General features: G+C 35.7%; 1 protein-coding gene across 2 annotated transcripts in view; it reads left to right on the top strand.

Moving 5' to 3' along the window:
* The window catches only part of EYA3 (EYA transcriptional coactivator and phosphatase 3), a 100,463-nt gene that overhangs the window by 10,703 nt on the left and 67,393 nt on the right, over positions 1 to 22,367 (top strand). For both annotated transcript variants that reach the window (XM_069479644.1, XM_069479645.1), the window contains exon 2: positions 20,236 to 20,336. In XM_069479644.1, the coding sequence (XP_069335745.1) occupies positions 20,304 to 20,336 (33 nt within the window). In that variant the 5' untranslated portion in view covers positions 20,236 to 20,303. The remainder of the gene's footprint in view (positions 1 to 20,235; positions 20,337 to 22,367) is intronic.

Raw genomic sequence — 22,367 nt, 5'->3', positions numbered from 1 at the left:
CTTACTTCACTATTATTCACTCTTTCTGGGCTAAAATGACAGCCCTGAAATTATGGGTGATGGCATTATTTGTCTGATGGATTTTTTTTTAGTGATACATAGCAGTTGTGAATATTTTGGGGGTGCATGTGCTATGTGCATACAATGTGTAATGATCAAAGTAGGGTAATTGGGATATCCATCACCTCCAAACATTTATCTTTTCTGTGTTGGGAACATTCCAATTCTTCTCTTCTAGCTATTTAGAACTATATAATAAATTATTGTTAACTATGGACACTGTACTGTACTATTGAACACTGGATCTTATTCCTAATAACTGTATTTTTGTAGCCATTAACCTGTCTTCATCCTTGTCTGATGGATTTTTGAAGGAGTAGATAAGTTTGGGGAAATAAAACATTAATAAAAGAACTGAACCTAGATTTTACATTTCTTCTGGCAGCTAAAGACATACATTGCAAAAGATTTAGTTCTGTTAGTATAGTATATAGTAAATATTATCCAAATACTGGAGTGCTGTTTGATATAGAGGATGGTGGAAATATAGATGAGATATATAGAATGAAATAGAATATTAGAAAATGGATGAAATAGGGTACAACTTTTCCTGTGTAACTAGAAGCAACATATTTATAGAATATTCCTGTTGGAGTATAATACCATGTGTTAGGCCACATAGAGAAAAAAAAGTGATTCACTTAGAAGGGTTGATTTCACAGATTAAAGAAGAATGAAGATAAAGTTTTGGAGTCTGAGTTCTGTGGAGTCTGGATTTCCAAACACAGTTGCTGTGTGACTGACAAGTTACTGAAAACTGAAGAGAGGTCTAAGGAGTGTTGGAAGTAATATAGTAGAAGAATTGTTAGACTATTATTAAGCTTACCATGACAGAGCTAATTCAGATCAACCTGTTCCTTCTTAATGGTTTTTACTGTGGTTTTGGAACTTTTCCTGTGGAACACAACTTTCAACTTATTGGAAGCTTGTGGGGAAAAGTTTCTGCTAATTTTTATTAAAGATTGTTTTATAGACAACTTCAAAGGATGATTTTCCAAGAAGTAATATTAGAAATTGTAAAAACAGTTCTTCTCAGAGAATCTATTCCTGAGAAAATATTGTTTATTAAGAGTTTGGAACAGTCTAAATATATTTTTTAAAAAACTTTCTCAGTAAGGTCTCATAGTATTCTGTTAACTGTAAAGTTACTATAAATATTCCTACAGCTGACAATACCATGATATGTTAGTCAGTCAGGCCTCCCAAATAAAGTAGCCGGAAGAATTCACCAACTTTACCACAGTCAGTTGGCTGGCTGTTTATTTATGTAAGGAGTTGACCAGCATGGTGATGGCTTATTTTTATTTTTATTTTTTTGAGACCAACTCTCAACCCCAAACTCTTGGGCTCAAGCAGTCGCCCTGCCTCAGCTTCCCCAGTAGCTGGGACTACAGACATGCACTACTATGCCTGGTTAATTTTTTCTATTTTTAGTTGCCTGGCTAATTTTTTTTCTATTATTATTTTTTTGGTAGAGATGGGTTCTCATTCTTGCTCAGGCTGGTCTCAAACTTCTGATCTCTAACGATCCTCCCACCTCAGCCTCCCAGAGTGCTAGGATTACAGGTGTGAGCCACCTCTCTGGCCAGTGATGGCTTTTATCTGTCTACAGAAAGTCCATCAGGGAAGGTGTAGTTGGTTGCAGTTTTTTCACAGAAGTGTGATTTGTGCTGTTGCCTTAGTTGTGAGAGCTGAAAGGCTGCCTTAGGATCATTCTAAACCGGGCCTTAGGAGAGGTCACCTGAATGTAGGTCTCCTGGCTATTTGTGTCTACTTCAGCTGGGCTCTGAGTACAAAGGATTCTGAGTGGATATGTTAGTAGGTATGTTAGATGTTTTTTAAAACGTAGTAAATCAAGAGGGGTAGCCTTTAGCTGATGAGACTTTAATGGATTTCTGAAAGAAAGGAAACAGTGAGATTGGATTGATGGAGAAACTAGGAGAGGAAATCACAGCCTAAAATATATGTAGAAGTTTCAGAAATGTACCAAACACCAAGTAAACAAATATGAAGGGCCTGGAACATTCATCAGTTTGCTGGCCCTTGCTCTTGATTTTGAGCATCTGGTGTTTGTCCCCTGGATAAAGCCTACTTAGAGAAACACTTTCAGACATACTGGACAATTTGCGTGGGAGGGCATGTATTTCCTTGCAGTCTATTCAAATCATATCATATTCTTGCTTAAAGCACTCACTCATTGCTTTCCAAAACTCCTGTTATAAGCTGTGTGCAATCTTGCCCTTCTCTGTTTTTCAGGCCTCATTTCCTGCCACTTGTTTATTTGCTAACACTGGCCTTTTTGCTATTTCTCAAACATGACAAAATGTTACCTTTTCAGTTTCTTTACACTTGTTCCCTCTTGGGAAGCCCTCCTTCACATCTTCTTACAGCTCTATTTTTGTTATTCGTATCTCTGCTGAGAAATTACCAGCTTAGAGAAATTATCACCCCATCTGAAGTAACCTCCTCGAAGTGAGAGTCCTGGCATAGGAGACCAGCTATATCCCAAGTAATTTATGTGATGCTCAGAAGAAACAGGGATTTATATCCAGAAAGCAAATTACCTGCAGATACTGCCTAACTGCATTTTTCACTCCTCTTCCACAATCACTAGAGGTGGGTGTATATATTAATAATTAGAACCTGCATACACCAACAGATAAAGAAAGATTTTCATCCTCTTTGAGAAAAAGCTATTTAGTTGAAACTCCCAACTACAAATATGAACTAATAACCTAGATTTATCAGTCATTTAAGGAAAATTAATACATGAAAGAGAGGTACCAAGTGTAGTCAACACTAAAGCAAATAGTAATTAGTATAAACTGAAGGAGATTTTAAAGATAAGCATTACTGCTAATTTTAGAGGAAATAAAAAGGCAAATGAGAAATGGAAATATTGAAATAGAAAAATTTTTTAAATGGACTGAATAGCAGAATAACAAATTAGTAAGTATAAAGATTAAGCTGAAGGAGTTTCTCAAAATTCAATGCAGAGGATGTCAGCAAAAATGGCAGAGTAAGAATGCCTAAAAATGTTCTCCATAAAAGCATTGATAACACTAGCAAAAATTGTCAGAGGTAACTTTTTTCAGAATTCTGGAAATTAGCTACAGGCTTGCAGCAATCTGGGAGCATTTATTCAAGAAAAATGCCTGAATCTTGGCAAAGACAGCAAACTTTGTGGCATTTTAACTTGCTCTTTTCCCATACCACCCTGTCTAGCTCCACAGTAGCCTTGAAAATTAACAGCCTCCAATCATGAAAATCAGCCACTGAAAGGGACAAAAGGAGTTTAGAGTGTCTTCAAAGCCCCATTCCCAGAGAGTTGTCATTATTTCACCTACCTGTTGGTTCCTTGAAAGACCTCATTCACAAAACCGTCTGTATTTGACTTGATTTGGAGTTCACCGAGTACAAACTGCATTATTCCCCTGGAGTGTTCGTTGGAAACAAAGGCAATTGTTGAACATCTTGAGTGCCTGTGACAGTGAAATAATAGTTGAGGCAAATAATAGGCTAATCAAAAAGCATAAAAGGAAAAGCTGGAAATGAGATGTTATAAAGGAATTTTTAAAGTTTTGATATATTTCTGAGAACCTAGAAGTCTATGTGCATGTGTAGGACTGTGTGTATGCATAGGAAAGAACTAAGAAGTCCCTAAGCTCTCAGTTCTGGTTGATCTTGAGGCTCTGTGCAAGCAGGAAGTGAAAGCTAAGGCAGAGTTGTAAACTTCCTGGCTGGGTGTGAAAGTAACACATATACAAAGCCTGTCAGTACAGACTGGGACTTATTTGTTCCAGGCTTCTAAGGAAATCTCTGTTCAGTCATTAGCTGAGCATTAACAGAGCAGAGACTTTAGTGGCCACATGACTGAGAATCCAGACTTTACATAATTAGTTATGAAAAGTGACTAAAAGAAACAAAGAACAACAGTAGATAGTACCAACAACAAATACTGGATACTCTGATTTCCAGAGTTGTCACATTACATATTTAAAATGTCTCGTTTTCAACAGAGTATTAAAAGGCATGCAAAAAAACTACACCAATTAAGTATGGTCCATCCAGGAAAGAAAGCAGCAAAATAGAAACTGTCCCTGAGGAAGACCAAACATTGGACTTATTAGACAAAGACTCTAAATCAGCCATTTAAAATATGTTCAAAGAACTAAAGGAAGGTATGACAACTATTTTGGTCTCCTTGGTTTGCCATAACAGAATTTTACAGACTAGGATCTTTAAATAACAGAAACTTATTTTCTTACAGTTCTGAAGGTTGGAAGTCTGAGATCTTTTTCTCTTTTTTTCTTTTTAAAATGAGTATCAGCTCTCATTTAGGTGTAACTGCTTCTGAATGATTGTATGTTGTGTAGGTCTACCTTTAGTGATTTAAGATAGGGGTAGAATTCTTCAGCCATTTCTATTTAAGTAGGGAAAAGGTATCCATTTGAAGGCAGTCACATTTAAAGTGAAAAATAAGAATTTATACAGTTTGACCTTATTTAAGTCATCTATCTAATGGAAAACTCTTCTGTTACAATGATATCAAATAATAAAGCCTGTGTTTCAAATCTCTGTACTCATAGATAAACCGTTGATGCAACTGTGTTTATAATTTTATTAGCCAATGTTTCAAATCTCTGTACTCATAAATAAATTGTTGATCCAATTATGTTTATAATTTTGTTAGTCAACATTTCAAACCTCTATGTTCATAAATAAACTATTGGTCCAATTGGTTATAATTTTGTATTACAGTCATAGAATTTTATTCAATTTCATATGTGATTTTCTAAAAATCTAAACAGACCCTATTATAATTTTTGAGGTACAATTCATTTACAGTAAATTCTTCCTCTTAAGTATATAGTTCTGTGAGTTTTACAAATGTATACGGTCATGTAACTGTCACCACAATCAAGATATAGAATAGTTCCATCATCCCCAGAAAGTTCCCTTGTGCCTCTTTGTAGCCAACCCCTTCCCCTATCTCCAACACTTGGCTACCTCTTATCTGTTTTTTGTCCCTATGGTTATGTAATATAAAGAATGTCATACAGACTGGGCACAGTGGCTCATGCCTGAAGTCCCAGGACTTTGGGAGGCCAATGAGGGAGGATTGCTTGAGGCCAGGGAGTTTGAGACCAGCCTGGGTAACATAGTGATACCCTATCTCTCAAAAAAAAAAAAAAAAAAGTTTAGCCAGGTGTGGTAGCATCCACCTGTAGTTCCAGTTGCTCAGGAGACTGAGGCTGAAGGATTGCTTGAGCCCAGGAATTTGAGGTTACTGTGAGCTGTGATCAGGCCACTGCACTCCAGCCTGGGTGATAGAGTAAGACCCTGTCTCTTAAAAAAATGTAATCATACAATATTTAAGCTTTTGAGTCTGCCTTCTTCCACTTAGCATAATGCATATGAAGTTCATCCAGATTGTTCTGTGATTTGCTATGTGTAGTATTCCAGTATATGGATGTACTACGGTTTCTTTATCCATTCACCAGTTTGAAGGGCATTTGAATTGTTTCTGGTCTTTGGCATATGTATGAAAAAGCCACTGTACACATTCACATACAGGTTTTTACATGAACAGAAGTTTTCATTTTACTTTGTAGAGACCTCAGAATGAGATTGCTGGGTTGTATGTTGTTTCTACCTTTATAAAGAAACCGCCAAACCGTTTTCCATAATGGCTTTACTGTACCATTTCGAATTCCCACCAGCAGTGTACAATTTCTAGTTGTACATTGTTCTAGTTGCATAGAGTTCTTTCTGCTCTGAATCTTTGCCAGCATTTGGTCAGTTTTCTTTTGTTTATTTTAGCCATTCTAGTAAGTATGTAGTGGTATCTCGTTTTATTAAGTAAGCTTTTTATTTTGGAATAATTTCAGATTTCCAGAAATGTTTCAGAGATATTACAAAGGGTTCCCATTTACTCCTCACCCAGTATCTCTGCTATGGGATTAACATCTTACATAACTATGGTACGTTTGTCAAAACTGAGAAACCAACATTGGTACATTACTATTTCATTACTGTTTACTTGACTCCAGGCTTCATTCAGATTTCACTACTTTTTCCACCAGTATCCTTTTTCTATTCCAGGATACCAAGTTGCACTTAGTATAATTTTATTTAATTTTTATTTCTGGCTCTAACATGTTATAACCAATTTATATGGCCTTGGTTCTGTTTTTTTGCAAGAATATTTTTTCAGCTCGTATCTATCCCAAAATGCTTTATATGTCATGTACTTTTCTTTTGGGAAACGGGTTTGTGTATCATCCTTTTTGAGTTGCATTCAGAGGAGATTCCAAAGTTTTGGATTGCTGACCTCTGTAGATTGGATCCTTTCATTTAGGACAGAATAGTACATACAGAGAGCCTCAGAGAATTGTTTCAATTAAGAGTATTTATCGGCCGGGCGCGGTGGCTCACGCCTGTAATCCTAGCACTCTGGGAGGCCGAGGTGGGCTGATCGTTTGAGCTCAGGAGTTCGAGACCAGCCTGAGCAAGAGCGAGACCCCATCTCTACTAAAAATAGAAAGAAATTATATGGACAGCTAAAAAAATATATATATATAGAAAAAATTAGCCGGGCATGGTGGTTCATGCCTGTAGTCCCAGCTACTCGGGAGGCTGAGACAAGGAGGATCGCTTGAGCCTAGGAGTTTGAGGTTGCTGTGAGCTAGGCTGACGCCACGGCACTCACTCTAGCCTGGGCAACAGAGTGAGACTCTGTCTCAAAAAAAAAAAAAAAAGAGTATTTATCAAGAAAATGAATAAGTTCCTAAAGTTTACCCTTTTCATTGACTTGTTGGCTTGAAGTTAGAATTAACAGTTTTTATTGGTTAAATTAGCTAAGCTTTTATATTTTCATTCTGTTTGATCTGTATTATTACATTTTAGTGTTTGATCTGTATTATTACATTTTAGTGTTCAGTTAAATAGCATATTCAACACTGACATGAACTTCTGATACATAGCAGCCAAAAGCAAGTAAGATTTCTTTCAGAATATGTCTTTAGGCCGGGCGCGGTGGCTCACGCCTGTAATCCTAGCACCCTGGGAGGCCGAGGCGGGTGGATTGCTCAAGGTCAGGAGTTCGAGACCAGCCTGAGCGAGACCCCGTCTTTACTAAAAATAGAAAGACATTATATGGACACCTAAAAATCTATATAGAAAAAATTAGCCGGGCATAGTGGCGCATGCCTGTAGTCCCAGCTACTCGGGAGGCTGAGGCAGTAGGATCGCTTGAGCCCAGGAGTTTGAGGTTGCTGTGAGCTAAGCTGACGCCACGGCACTCACTCTAGCCTGGGCAACAAAGTGAGACTCTGTCTCAACAACAACAACAACAAAAAAAAAAAAAAAAAAAAAAGAATATGTCTTTAATATCTGGCACATTCTAACTTGGATTCCATTTCAGTGTTTTTCTTCCAGCTCAAAATATTCTATGAATACTTTAGAAAGAATTTCAGGGCTTTATACATGGCACACAAAAGGACAGTTCCAAAGAAAGTAGTACATGCCAAAAATATGTATTGTTGAGTTAGAAAAGTCACATTTTTCTAATAACAAAAATTTCTGATAATGCAGTACCATCCCATGATGTGTTTATCAGTGTTCTTAATATAGTGCTGAGCATAATATTACAAAATTAAAAGTTTAGTAAGTGCTTTATGGAGAAGCATACTACGCTATAGATAACACAAAATGACCACATGACAGAAATGCAAAATATGAATTTCAATCAAAGTAGAAAAATATGAGTGTCAGTCTTGAGGAATAGTTTGCCTACATTGTTGAGATCAACTAGAAAGGAAGAATTGCATCCTACAGGTTTAACTGTAGCAGTAAATTTTTTCCCAAGCAAAATACATCAGAGTACAGTGGTTATATGTTGATTTTAAGTGCTTTCTCATGAATACTAGTACTTGAGTTTGTTCTCAGGGCTTTGGAAAGGTCTATAAGGCTTCTCGAGACCCATGAAGTACCTGAAACTGTCAGTGTTATTATGTTACCTGGGTATTTCTTCCACTATATAAATTTAGAGTTTGACATGGAGTGAAAGCAGAATGCTAACTTTGAAGTTTTAGTAACAGTTCCATAAGAGAAGCAAACTTTCTAATTATTTGAAAGTTTTTGAGTGTTTTCTGTTCACCCTATTATTACTGAAAGTTTGTTACTTGTCCCTGAGACTGAATCAGTGAGAATGAAGAACGAGGACAAGTGGTTCGAGGAAAAGGAATGAGAAATTTATTAATTTGCTGGCAGATGAGGAGGGTGGCAGACTAGCGTCTCAAAAGACCACCACCCTGACTTTAAGCAGCAATACAGGGCTTCTTAAAGGGGGTTTTCAGCGGTTGGTCGCAGCATCACACATCGTGGCTTCAGGCTATTGTTGTTTAACTGTAGTTGGTGGTTTTCCTCCACTTTATCTCTAGTGAAGATGATCTCACAACCTCAGGACAATTCTTTTGAGCCATTCCTATGGTTTAAGATACTAGAAAACTAAGAACAAAGAATATTTTTCTGCCCCTTAGGTTACTGGCCTCTGGCATGCCAGTTTTAATTTCCAAAAAGGGTGGGGGGGTTTTAAAGAGACATTTTTCCTTTTCAGACTTTTACTTCTGTTACACTATTCCTCTCAATGTTTGGAAGCATTTTTTCAGCTGTGTGTACAAAGTCGTGTTCTGTTAACATATTTATTTTTCTTCATTTCTCACCGTTGTTTTCAATTTGTGCATTTTATTCAGTGGCCAGGAGATGACCAAACAAATCTAAGCAGAGAGGTAATAGCAAAAATCAACAAATGAAAAACATGAACTTCTTTGCTATATTTGTATTAGTTTCCTGTGGCTGCCATAACAAATTACCCCAAGCAAACTTTGAGGCCTAAAACAATAGAAATTTATTATCTCATAGTTCTGTTACTGAAAGCTCAGCCACTTGTCCTCAAGGCTGCATAAGAAGAAGGAGAACAAGCGTTTTGAGGAGGAGGAAAGAAATTTTATTACTTTGCCGGCAAAGGAAGAGGATGGAGACTCCTGTCTAAAATGCCATCCTCCTAATACTAATCAGAAATACAGAGCCTTTAAAGAGTGGGTTCTCAGCTTCAGGCAGTTACTATTCACTTACAGTTGATGATTCTGATTGTCCCATTTCAGCTGAAAACTGTCTTTCAACTTCCACCCAGGACCTCCCTTTACCAAGTCTGGGCTGAGCCTTCTCCTTTAGCACAAACAACAAAAGCCTTACCCTGCCCCTCCTAGCCACTGGCCTGAGGCAGGGATGCAGGTTTTAGTTCTCAAAAAGGAATGGAGGATATTTTAAAGAGACAGAAAATATTTTTGCTGTTTTTCTCAGTGCATTCCCTCTGTTACATATTCCCCACTCTCAATATTTGCCTTCCATATCTGTGGGAGGAGGGCTGACTACTCTGTTACAGTTCTGGAAACCAGAATTCTGAAATCAAAGTGTTGGCAGGGCTGAACTTCCCCCATAGGCTTTAGGAGAAATCATTCCTTGCCTCTCCCAGCTACTAGTGGCTTCACTTCAGTCTGTTTCTCCATTTTCACATTGCCTTTGTGCTTGCGGGTGTGTTTGAAATTTCTATCTGCTTTTCCCTTATAAGGATGCTTGTGATGGTATTTAGGGCCTACCCAGGTAATCCAGGATAATCTCATTTTAAATTCCTTAATTTAAGTATGTCTGCAAAGACCCTTTTTCCAAATAAGGTAGCATTCACAGGTTCTGGACATTAGAATGCAGACCTATCTTTGGCTAGAAATTTATTTCACGATAGCTGTGTGTTTATGTGTTTGGGAAAGGGGATTCCTTTCTCTCCTCCTCTTCCTCTCTCCCATCTTCTTCCCTTCCTCCCTCTTCTCTCCTTCTCCTCTTTTCTTCTTCCCTCCTTCCCCACTGCCCCCTCCCCTCCTTTTTTTTCTTTTTTAACTTAAAACTTTAGCCAATTAATAAGGGGAAGAACCCTAAGAGCTCCTAACCTGTAAGTAGCTCATATGATCCTTGTTACAGATGTGATATTAAATTTCATTTGAAGTATTTTATTCTTTTCTTGTATTTGAAGGGAACTTTTCAGTTAATACGGACTTCAAAATGATATTCTTTTTTTTTTTTTTTTTTTTTTTTTGAGACAGAGTCTCTGTTGCCTGGGCTAGAGTGCCCTGGCGTCAGCCTAGCTCACAGCAACCTCAAACTCCTGGGCACAAGCAATCCTTCTGCCTCAGCCTCCCAAGTAGCTGGGACTACAGGCATGCGCCACCAGGCCCGGCTAATTTTTTCTATATATTTTTAGTTGTCCAGCTAATTTCTTTCTATTTTTAGTAGAGACCCGGGGTCTCAGTCTTGCTCAGGCTGGTCTCAAACTCCTGAGCTCAAACGATCCTCCCACCTCGGCCTCCCAGAGTGCTAGGATCATAGGCGAGAGCCACCGCGCCCAGCCCTAAAATGATATTCTTTAAATCAGTTTTTTGTTTTTGATTTTTTTTTTAAACCTGTAAAGAATTAGAGTTGTAACTTAGGCATCCCTGGTGAAGATGGGAGAAGTGAAGTTTTGGGTTTTGTGTCTCTAAACATACTGAAAGTTCTTAATGAACTGATTTTAAGTAAATATTTAGAGGAATCAAGACCCTGGAAATTGTGCTTGATTGAACAAATATTTATTTAGTGCCTGCTACATGCTATCAGATAATAAGAATAAAGTGGTCTCTGCCATTGTGAAATTTAGAACCAAGAAAAATGAATAGTTGTAACAGAATTGTTAGGAGCCACAGTAGGTCAGAGGAATAGTTTTGAAGAACTTTTTTTTTTTTTTTTTGAGACAGAGTCTCGCTCTGTTGCCCGGGCTGGAGTGCCGTGGCATCAGCCTAGCTCACAGCAACCTCCAACTCCTGGGCTCAAGCAATCCTCCTGCCTCAGCCTTCCGAGTAACTGGGACTACAGGCATGCGCCACCATGCCCAGCTAATTTTTTCTCTATATATTTTTAGTTGGCCAGATAATTTCTTTCTATTTTTAGTAGAGACGGGGGTCTCACTCTTGCTCAGGCTGCTGTCGAACTCCTGACCTCGAGTGATCCTCCCACCTCGGCCTCCCAGAGTGCTAGGATTACAGGCGTGAGCCACTGTGCCCGGCCTGAAGAACTCTTTAATGAAGCAGGGAACTCTTTCACTAATAACTGAGGTTTTAGGTTGGGAGGTTTGTTTTTCTGAAGTCAATGCTTATCTTTGTCTAGAAATGGTAAAATTATTTATTTTTATATACTTTCTAGTTAAACTTGCTTGTTTTGTTAACAGTTCATCAGAGCTTATACATTGTACATTAAGGGCTTAGTTTGTAAAAAGAAATGTTTTTTTTTGTTTTTGTTTTTTGCTAGACTCTACAGTATTTTAATAAGTAGCATGAAAAAGAATCTCAGGTAGTTCTGTGAACCTCTTCTGCTTCTAAGGTCTGTAGGATTCATGATTGGTTCTTTGCTCAACTATGTTACATTTAATCCATGTAAACAACAAAAAAAAAGAATCTTGTTTTTGGATTTTTAGGAGGTCTTTAAAGTGCCAATCCATACATTGATTGGGTTTATAAATTTAAAACATTTTAAAACTTTAAGAACATGTTGTTATTCTACAAATCAAAGTAATGTATTGTACTATAGAATAGTTAGAGATTTAGTGAAAGAAAAGGAGTAAGTGGCCTCAGGTAATATTAAGAATGCAATTTTTAAAGGAAAGATTGTATGCTCAGTTCTACTTGAAAGGAGAAAAAAGCTTTAGGACAAGGGAGTTCGGAGTCTCGGGTTTCCACCACTGGTTTTGCTGCTTACAGGTTCATGAGGTGGTGCCTTGACCCGTTTGGTTTAATTTCCTCAACTCTAAAATAAGGATTACCTCTAACGATCTATAATACTCGATATCCTTTGTAGCATCTTATATATTTCCTTGCCTTAGGAGGAGAGAATAATGGTTTCTGTCGAGAAGAGTGAAACCAAATGTGAAGTTTCTTCTAATAGCAAATTCTTTAACTATTAGAAGTTCAATGCTTTTGCTCAGAAATGTAAAGTGAGCCAACCCTGAGTTTGTGTACAGTGTTTAAATAACTTGACTTCTTATGAAGGAGATAACACAGCAAGAAAATCAAATAAATCTTTCTGCCTGTACTGTTGTCATAAACTTCTTCAAGGTTTTGTGGGTGAGGGAGGATCTCTGCAATTTAAATTGCTTTTACCTCAAAGTTAGAAATTTTTCCTGAGGAAAAAAAGTGGAACAAGAATGCAGAATTTATGTCCAATTTTAGCTTAATGTCAAACATTTTTGTAGAAGCATTTTTAGAATATGTGCTTAAACATTTTCCTATACAAACCTTTAAATATATAACTTTGTATCTGCTTTTGATTCATATCAAATTATGTGTAAGCTATTATTAAACTATAATAAAAAAACTTACTTTTTTAACATTTTAAACAAGGTTGTATAAAATAGGTTACAGTTTTCATTTTAATATGGAATGTTCAGTTGTAGAATTAGGATAGCATAGTTAAACCATTCTTCACATGTTGTTTATAATTTTCATTTCTGTGAACAACAAACTTATACTATTTTTTAAAATAGGGTTAGCTTTTTCTCTGTGTATGTAATTCTTGGGAAAATATCTAAGAAAAATTATACAGGTTAGGTGATGGCCAATTTTATGACCTCTTTTATACTTTATTTAGGGAACAGGCTAAAGATACATGTGATTTTTATAGCTGTACCTGAATATGTCTTTTCTTAAAGCCCAGATAACTTCAGGTTATGTTGTTTAGATTTTTTTTTGTTTAAATTTTTTTGAGTGGTTTAATATGGATGAAGAGGTATGTTAAGAATATTGCAATTTATTTCTTCAGTTAGTAAGAGTCTTCTCAAGTGCAGATTTGATCTTCGTGGTGACTTAAACTGCCTGTTTTTATCATTTGATAGGTTTATATGTTATTATTTGTCACATAATAGATGATTGGCAGATGTTGAATTGGTTTGGTTTATACTGTAGACATTAAGCTTTATCTGTAATAATTATTGCAGATATTGCTTTCATTTGTTATGTCATTTTAATATTACATTTGTTTTTTCATTTCATAGTTTATTTTACGTAAGTGGTTTTGTTGATTTGTTGCTTATGCTTTCTTCTATTGCCCATAAATTTATCTTTTTCCACAAATAAGATAAATATGCTATTCTATTTTCTCCAAAATATTTTGAATGCTCAGTTTTTTATATATTTATAATTAACATAGCATATGATGTGGATGTGTTTTTTCCACATTGATAATCCATTTTCTGACAATATTTTTTTAACTACTGATTTTTCCATATTCATATTTTAAGTACTTTTTAGATTTGATCGTTATTTTGGCATTTCTACTCTCTTATGGGTTTTTTAAACTTTTTTATTGTGGTAAAATAAATATAGCATAAAATTAACTTTTTTTAACTATTTAAGTACAGTAGTCCCCCTTATCTGCAGTTTCACTTTCAGTGGTTCTTTCAGTTACCTGCAGTCAACCTCATTCCAAAAATATTAAATGGAAAATTCCAGAAATAAACAGTTCATCATAACTTTAAAATTGCATACCACACCGAATAGTGTGATGAAATCTCTTGCCATTCCCCTCTTTCCTGCCTGGGATCTGAATCATTCGTTTGTCCAGTGTATCCACACTGTAGACACAACCTGCCTGTTACTCACTTAGGAGCCCTCTTGGTTATCAGATTGCCTGTTGAAGTATCACAGTGCTTGTGTTCAAGTAACCCTTTCTTTACTTAATAATTGCCTCCAAGTGCAAGAGTAAAGATGCTTGCAACTCACATATACGAAAGGGAAGCTGTAAAGTGCTTCCTTTAAGTGAAAAGGTGAAAAGCTTTTGACTCAATAAGTAGAGGGAAAAAAAGCATTATGCTGAGATTGCTAAGATCTACAGTAAGAGCAAATCTTCTATCCATTAAATTGTGAAGAAGAAAAAAGAAATTTGTGCCAGTTTCACTGTTGCACCTCAAATTGCAAAAGTTGTAGCCACAGTGTATGATAGGTGCTTAATTAAAACTTTATCATAGGTATGTATGTATAGGAAAAATCATAGTATATATAGGGTTTGGTACTATCCACACTTTCAGGCATCTACTGGGGGTCTTGAACTCCCTCCTAAAGCCTCCTAGTTTCTAAATTAGATTTTTTTTTTTTTTTTTTTTTTTGAGACAGAATCTTGCTCTATCCCCTGGGCTAGAGTGCTGTGGCATCAGCCTAAGTCACAGCAACCTCAAACTCTTGAGCTCAAGCAATCCTCCCACCTCGGCCTCCCAGAGTGCTAGGATTACGGGTGTGAGCCACCTTGCCCGGCCTATAAATGAGAATTTATTTTGAGCTGATATCTTTAGGCTTTAGGTTTGGTACTTTGGGTATGAGGACACTTGTTTCTGAATTCATTAATATATCCCCTTCAGAATAGGTTAGTGCTTATTGATTTTTATTTTTGAAAAATTTATTTTTTGGTGATAGGGTTTTGCTCTGGTGCCCAGGCTAAAGTGCAGTGGCATCATCACAGCTCATTGCAACCTCAAATTCCTGGGTTCAAACAATTCTCCTGCCTTCCAGGTAGCTAGGATTACAGGCATGCACCACATGCCCAGCTAATTTTTTTTCTTTTTTTGGTAGAGATGGGGTCTTGCTATGTTGCTCAAACTGGTCTTGAATTCCTAGCCCTAAGCAATCACCAGTTTAGGCCTCCCAAAGTACTGGGATTACAGGCTTGAGCCACTGCATCAGCCAGTAATTGTTGGATATCAATACTTGAAGCAATTGTCTTAAAGGCATTAGAAGAGGGTATTTATTTGCTTTTTGTTTTCATTCTTCAAGGTATACACAAAAGTATATTTGAGGATGCCATGGTAAACATTTGCTAATTACCTACTTCTTTTAGGTCCTAAAGTAATCCACACATTAATAAAAATCTTAAGTGATAATATACTACTTTTTTGATATGTTTCCAGGCTACTATCATTTATAACTATTATTGTGTTATTTTTAATTTTGGTAAGGATGCTGTTAATTTTCCCCTGAGAAACTTCTGTAGCCTGATCTTTGATACGCTCTAAAATACAGTGTAGTCAGTGATCAAATTTATGGACTACCTATGTTCTATATAGGACTGTATCAAAGATATTCAGTTAACCCCCACATATCTCTGCATACTTAGCTACCTTCTAAGACCTATAATCAGACTGGTTTTGCTCTGTTTAGACACTTATCTTGAAGTTTAATTAAGAGTGATATATACTTTGTTTTCATTGAAAACAATTTGATCTTTATTCTGTGCTTTATTTTATTTTTTCATTTTTCTTTTCACCAACTCAAAGCGGAATATTCTGTGCTTTAAAAAATATATATGGACATCAAAAGAAAACAGACTAATAGCCAAAAAACATATGAAAAATTGCTCACCATTTTTAATCAGGGAAATGCAAATCAAAACCACAATGAGATACCACTTAACTCCAGTGAGGTTGGCTTTTATCAAAAGGTTTCAAAACAACATATGTTGGCAAGGATGTGGAGAGATAGGAATGCTTATACACTGCTGGTGGGACTGCAAATTAGTACAATCTCTATGGAAAGTAATATGGAGATACCTCAAAGAACTAAAAGTAGAACTACCATTTAATCCAGCAGTCCCACTACTGGGTATTTACTCAAAGGCAAAAAAGACATTCTATAATAAAGACATCTGCACTCAAATGTTTATAGCAGCACAATTCACAATTGCAAAGATGTGGAAACAACCCAAGTGCCCATCAATACATGAGTGGATTAATAAAATGTGGTATATGTATACCATAGAGTACTACTCAGCCATAAAAAAGGTGAACTAACTCTTGTATTATCCTGGAGAGAGCTGGAGCCCATTCTTCAACGTGAAGTATCACAAGAATGGAAAAACAGGGGCCGGGCGCGGTGGCTCACGCCTGTAATCCTAGCACTCTGGGAGGCCGAGGCGGGTGGATTGCTCGAGGTCAGGAGTTCGAGACCAGCCTGAGCAAGAGCGAGACCCCGTCTCTACTAAAAATAGAAAGACATTATATGGACAGTTAAAAATCTATGTAGAAAAAATTAGCGGGGCATGGTGGCACGTGCCTGTAGTCCCAGCTACTCGGGAGGCTGAGGCAGTAGGATCGCTTAAGCCGAGGAGTCTGAGGTTGCTGTGAGCTAAGCTGATGCCACGGCACTCACTCTAGCCTGGGCCTGGGCAACAAAGTGAGACTCTGTCTCAACAAAAAAGAAAAAAAAAAAAAAAAGAATGGAAAAACAAGCACCACATGTACTCACCATTAAATTGGTACAAATTGATCAACACTTATGTGCACATATGGAAGTAACATTCGTCGGGTATCAGGCAGGTGGGGGAGGTAAATTCACACCTAATGGGTGTGGTGCTGGGGGGTGGGCATGCTTGTAGCTCTGACTCAGTGCAAAGGCAATTTATGTAAGCAAAGCATTGTACCCCTGTAATATTCTGAATTTTAAAAAAAAGGAAAAAAAGAAAAAATATATATATGGACATACATATTTAATTTCCCTTTCTAAGCCTGAGAGCTGTAATAACACATTGAAGTGACCTGAGTTCTTGCCTGTGGCCATTTACAATTACTGGATAAATAGTGTGTTAAACTCAGTATGAGACAGAAACTATGAGGTAGGAATCTAATTAGAATTTTGGAATAAAATATTTGTTACTAATTATTTCCCTTGTAACCTCTAGGGAGTAAAAATGAAATTTATAGCTGCCATATTACAAAAGGATTCTGCTTTATTTTTGAACATGTGAAATCACAATAATATTTAAAATTGTGACTTTTTGGAATCAAACCAAAGTTTCTGTTTTTTCGTTGTCAACATTTGTAGGTAGGGAAATGTGGAGTCTTAGGAAATCTATTTCTGTTCTCAAAAAATTTTGAATTTTCCTAGAATTCTGTCCATGAAGGCATATGGATACTGACAAGCTCTACCTCCAAAAAAAGGTGATAAAACAAGTGTATTTAGAAACCAATGGTAAGAATTGAAATTAGAAAATTGTGAAAAGACATTACTATTTAAATGTCCTAAAGATACTTAAGATTAACTCAGAGCGTGTTTTGTAATTTCATCAGCTGTTTGACTAAACTTTAATTATTTTAATTACATTAAAAATCCACTTTCCGCTTGTATGTCAAAGCTATTATATTATTTGATATTTTAAAAGATGAATCTCATTGAATGTAGAATAATGTCAGGTTACATTAATGGAGGAAAAAAAAGAAAACCCACCACAGATTAAACTCTAGAAGTAATACATGGAAACTAATACTAAGATTTTTATAGTAATTCTGTACTTCTTTTATTATCAAGTACTAAAATATGATGTGTATGTTATACAACACTTTGCTTTCGTTGCTGGTAAATATGACTTTTGTTTGTATAGCATGTGCCACTTGCAGAAAATGGTGTGAGATCTTACTAAAAGTTTTAGCACGTTGATAAATGTTAGGAATGTGCTGAACACTTGCATTCTTATATTTAGTGTGTTCTTATATTTCAGGTCTTTCAGATTACAAATTATTGGAAGGAAGGAGAATTGATGGAAAATAGTACTTAGATGCATGTTGTGATGGAATTACGTAATTTATCATCATTAATGCATTTTATACACAAATGTGCCAGAATGTATGTTTGCAGACTTCTTATGTATCACATGTTGCCAATAGAATCCCAGAAAATTCTGTAATATATCATACTCTTTCCTTGGAGGCCGCTTAATTACTTTGAGATATCAAGCCTGATTTTTTAAGTTCTTTTCTTCTACATATAGAAATTATTTATGCCCTTTTTATTCTCCTAAATTGAAAAGCTAAGAAAATAAAGGTAATTTTTAATATGGAAACAACAAAGGGTGCTTATTTTTGAAGAAGAAATAGGACCAGTAGAAAGGAATGTCTTTCAATTTCCCCTTGAAGGATTTCTTGCAACTTATCAATAATTTAATAAAAATAGCAGATTTGTCTTTTCTATTATAAATTCAATTTAATAGTACCATATTTCTACAGAACAAAATTCAGGATTTTAACATTTGGTTTTGTGTGGCTTGAGAATTTATTTCCCTACTGTTCAGAGTAGTGTTTCTTAGTTTTTAAAACCCATGACCCTTTTGACCAATAAACAATCTTATGTTCTCCTTTAATGTTCAGATTTTTTTAAATAAATTAGTTTTTGTGTTTAAAAACAAAATCAAAGCACATGTATTATCATTCTTCTTCTTTTAATAATACTTCTCACTGTTCTCTTATCCAGAAATGGATTTTATAACCATTCCCCTGTAGGAATTGGGGGTGTGGATATCCCTTCCTTCTCCCTTGCTGAGAATATACTGGAGGTTACAATTTTGACAGTCATGGAAAACATGGAATATTTTCACTTTTTGTGTAGATGAGAGCTGGTTACACAAAAATTCAACAAATGAGATGTTAAAGACATTACATTGCCCTAACGATTTGGTCCTATTTTGCTCTTATGGGATGAAATCATATATGTATAATGTATATTTAGACAGCACTAAAATCCCATAAGGTAAAGAAAAGACTTTTCAATTTAATACTTAGATAGATATAAACTGGTAAAACAAAAAATGTTTCATCTTGCACAGTTGTGAATCAGCTTCACGTCACGTTGATTATGCTCTTCTGAGTTGAGCAAAACAAGTGCAGGGAAGATAGCTCCTGTGGGCTTTAGTTATTGCACTCTGTAATTCTGCAGCACTGGTTATCTGCGTCATGTAGTAGGAGAACTTAGCTTTTGAGGCTCTGTGTATGAGCTACACGTGAGTGCATTGAGCATCAGGTGTTTTTGACCTTTAAACTTTTTTTCTTTTGATATTCTAGATCAGGACAGAGAATAAAGCTGTGTCAGAGTTGGACAGTTTTGCATCTAATTGTATCCCTTACACGTGTTTTCTCTCCTTTAACCATTCTGGAGTGTGGCTCTAAAATAAAGTGTATTGTATTGCACCAAGACAGAGTAATAGAAGTAGACCGGTGGTATCCTGGCACAACTGAAGCTTTTTGTTTTTCTTTTCATACTATTTGTCTTTTCTCATTATTTCTGCAGTGTGATTCTTAGCTTTGTATGTTAAATTAGGTACAGTGGTTGCAGAAGAAGTGAAAACAGCTGTGACTTTAAAAGCATAAGCAATCACATCTGTTTGGTAGAAGTGCTAGTCTCATTTTTGTTAAATAGAAATGGAGTATTTCATTTTTGTAATGAGCTTTCTAGAATAATTTCTGTCTCTCTGTCTGGTTTCAGCAGGGCACAGTAATGTGGTTTTACCAGTAAATGTGGGGATTAGAATCCTGTTTTTCTTTTTTCTTTTTTTGTTTGAAAATCAGAACAGGAGGAACAGGGTCTGAAAAGGTAAAGATTTTGTTTGAATAATCGACTAGGCAGTATAGTTAGTTAGTGGAAGCTCATTATTTCAGAATTAAATTGGGTCTTAGCTTTACATGATTATTTTTCCTTAATTCTAAAATTCAAAGTTTCACTATACTTATTTTCATTGTTAAGATGCAGAAGAATTGAGTTTTCCTTTAAATTCATTACACATAGACAGATAGTTGGTTGTGAATATATTTAATTGATATTCCAGTTTGTCCTATTTAAAGTGATTCTGTGTGTCTATGTTAACAGTTATGTAAATGTTCCACATTAAAGCAGGTTAGATGTTATCATAACTTACTGACTTGCTAGGCTAGCCTCTATCATTTTTAATGTAACTCTAATCCTTAAAAAAATTATTTTATTATCTGCACGTGGCCGTCATTTTAAAATGTTTAATGCATTAGGCACTATAGTAACCAGCAGAAGTGGTTCCACGTGTTGGCTTTTGCAAGGTATTATAAAAGTCATTGTGTACGTCTCTCTTGACTTGGTACAGCATGTCATTTTGAAAAGCCACGTGCAAGTTTTGAGATTTTGAGATTGGAACTCACGTAGAAAGGTTGGGGTAGCAAAATATTAAAAAATTATTCTCTGATGGCCTCAATGATAATACTTTAAGAGCATATAAAGCTTTTTTTGAATCCCTTCTTTTTTAAAAAAACAGACTGTGAAGACTGCTGAGAGAGACTTGCAGTTCAGTCACATAAGCATAATAAAGAAATATCGGGCCTCATGGAAGAAGAACAAGATTTACCAGAGCAACCAGTAAGTATTTCCTTTAACGATTTAAAGTTGACTATAGAAAAGTTAATCTTAAAGGATTTTAAATACTGTACAGTTATACTTATAGATTCTAAATGTTGTATTTTGCTAACTTAAAGCTATTTAGAAAGTTCAGCATTACAAAGTGGATATTGTATTTGGAAATGTCATTTAAAAAAATCAGTGGCTAGTGTTACAGTTTTTAGAAAATAAAAGAGGATGCCTATTTACTAGTCAGGCAGTATATCACCATTTCTGCCAGAAAATTTAGTTTTATTTTCACCTAAATTTCCCTAATTTACTTAATTTTTTTAAATGTGAGGAAAGTATCATTTGACTATTAGCTAATTCTTAAAAACAGATAAGACCTTAGAAACGAGATTGAATTGTTAATTTCTTTTAAATATTTAATATAATAAAATAATTTTAAATGTCCCCAAGTGATATGGATTTATCTTCTTTTTGTTTTTTGGCCCTTAACATTTAGAAAAGGAAAGCAATAGTGTTAATTCTTTTAAGATAACTTTTCTGTTCAAGGGTCTTTTCCTTTTGTCTCTAGTTTCTTTTTCTAGGGTTAAATAAATACTGATTCAATTTGCTATCTGAGTGGGCCGCTTGTATTTCATATTAAGAGAGAATACAGAATGGTACATGCTTACTTTTCTTTATGAAAATCCAACCTAGAAAAATTTGAATTTTGAAAGCACACAATAGGATATATTTTTTATGTTCTAGATGTATTCTTTACATCACAAAAGGATGTTTACCAGCTTCCATTTAAACAATGAAGTCCTTATAATATATTTTTAATATTTTTCTTTATGTTGAGAAATGCATGTTGGTGGTTACTTTGCCATTCATTATTCTTCTAGCCCTCAGTTGACGTGTTTAAGTGTAACATTAGGAAGACATAAGCAGCCAATAAAAAGACCTTTTGAAACATTTGAAATGTGATCCCATCCCTGGTGGAACATTAATAATCAGGGAAATGGTAAGGTTAAAAATTATCTTGAGTAGTTTATATAGGGTATACACTATTGAAACAAATAGATGAATTATAGATACTCAATGTAGCAAGGACAATTATGTCATTGAGTTTTTAATGTGATAAGACAGAAGTCATATTTTTCATATTTTCAAAAGACTTACGTAAGTGTTAACATACTGTTTGTTGAAATATGGGTATTGTTAGTTACGCCTTACCTGTTTATGGTAATAAGAATTGTGAGGCTGACCTCCTAGCGAGCCATGTCTCTGCTCCGCTTCATTTCCGCATCATTCTATTCAATTTGTATAACATGATGTGCAAAACCTGATTGTTACTTCAGAGAAAGGTAAGAAATTGAAGCACTTTAAAACCAAATTTCTGCAAGTATAAGTGGTTATAGTCAGTAACAGGGCATCATTTCTTTACTGATTTGTGCCCAGGTCTTAATTTATAAAGGTGACTGAGTCAGTGCCATTAAAAAAAAGTTTAATGTTACTCATAGTTCCCCTAGAAAGGAGAGGCATAGCGTGCCATACAGGGCCACAAGGGAAAGTACCATTGTTGGTCAGGAGGCGGGAAAGGCATGGGCCATAGACTTTATTGAGGTTTCTATAGGAAAGGCAAGGCAAGACAGGTAAACAATTTAGAATTGGCTAGATTGGGTAATTCCAGCAGGCTTTGTGGCCTAGGGGCTATTTCTCGTCCAGTACCTGGCCCTAGGTTGATTTAGGGCAGGCGAAATAGAGGCTTAGTGTGTGAGAGTTAGATAGAGGATGTGGTTTAGAGTATGGGCACTACTGGATTGCCGGGGAAATATAAACAACTTTGGCCTTTAGTTAGGCCCTGATTTATGGATGCCAAATAGACAGATACAGAATCTAAGAAAACACAGAACACTTAACTGTTAAGAGATCTAAAATATGAGTGGAAAGAATGGTCCTATCCCAAGTTAATAATAAATAAAGGCAACTTTTTTTTTTTTTTTTTTTTTTTTTTTTTGCCAAGGAAGAAAGGACTTTTTTTTTTTTTTTTTTGAGACAGAGTCT

Source organism: Eulemur rufifrons, chromosome 8, assembly GCF_041146395.1.
Source record: "Eulemur rufifrons isolate Redbay chromosome 8, OSU_ERuf_1, whole genome shotgun sequence".
In the NCBI taxonomy this organism is placed as follows: domain Eukaryota; kingdom Metazoa; phylum Chordata; class Mammalia; order Primates; family Lemuridae; genus Eulemur; species Eulemur rufifrons.
This window is presented reverse-complemented; position numbering and strand designations above follow the sequence as displayed.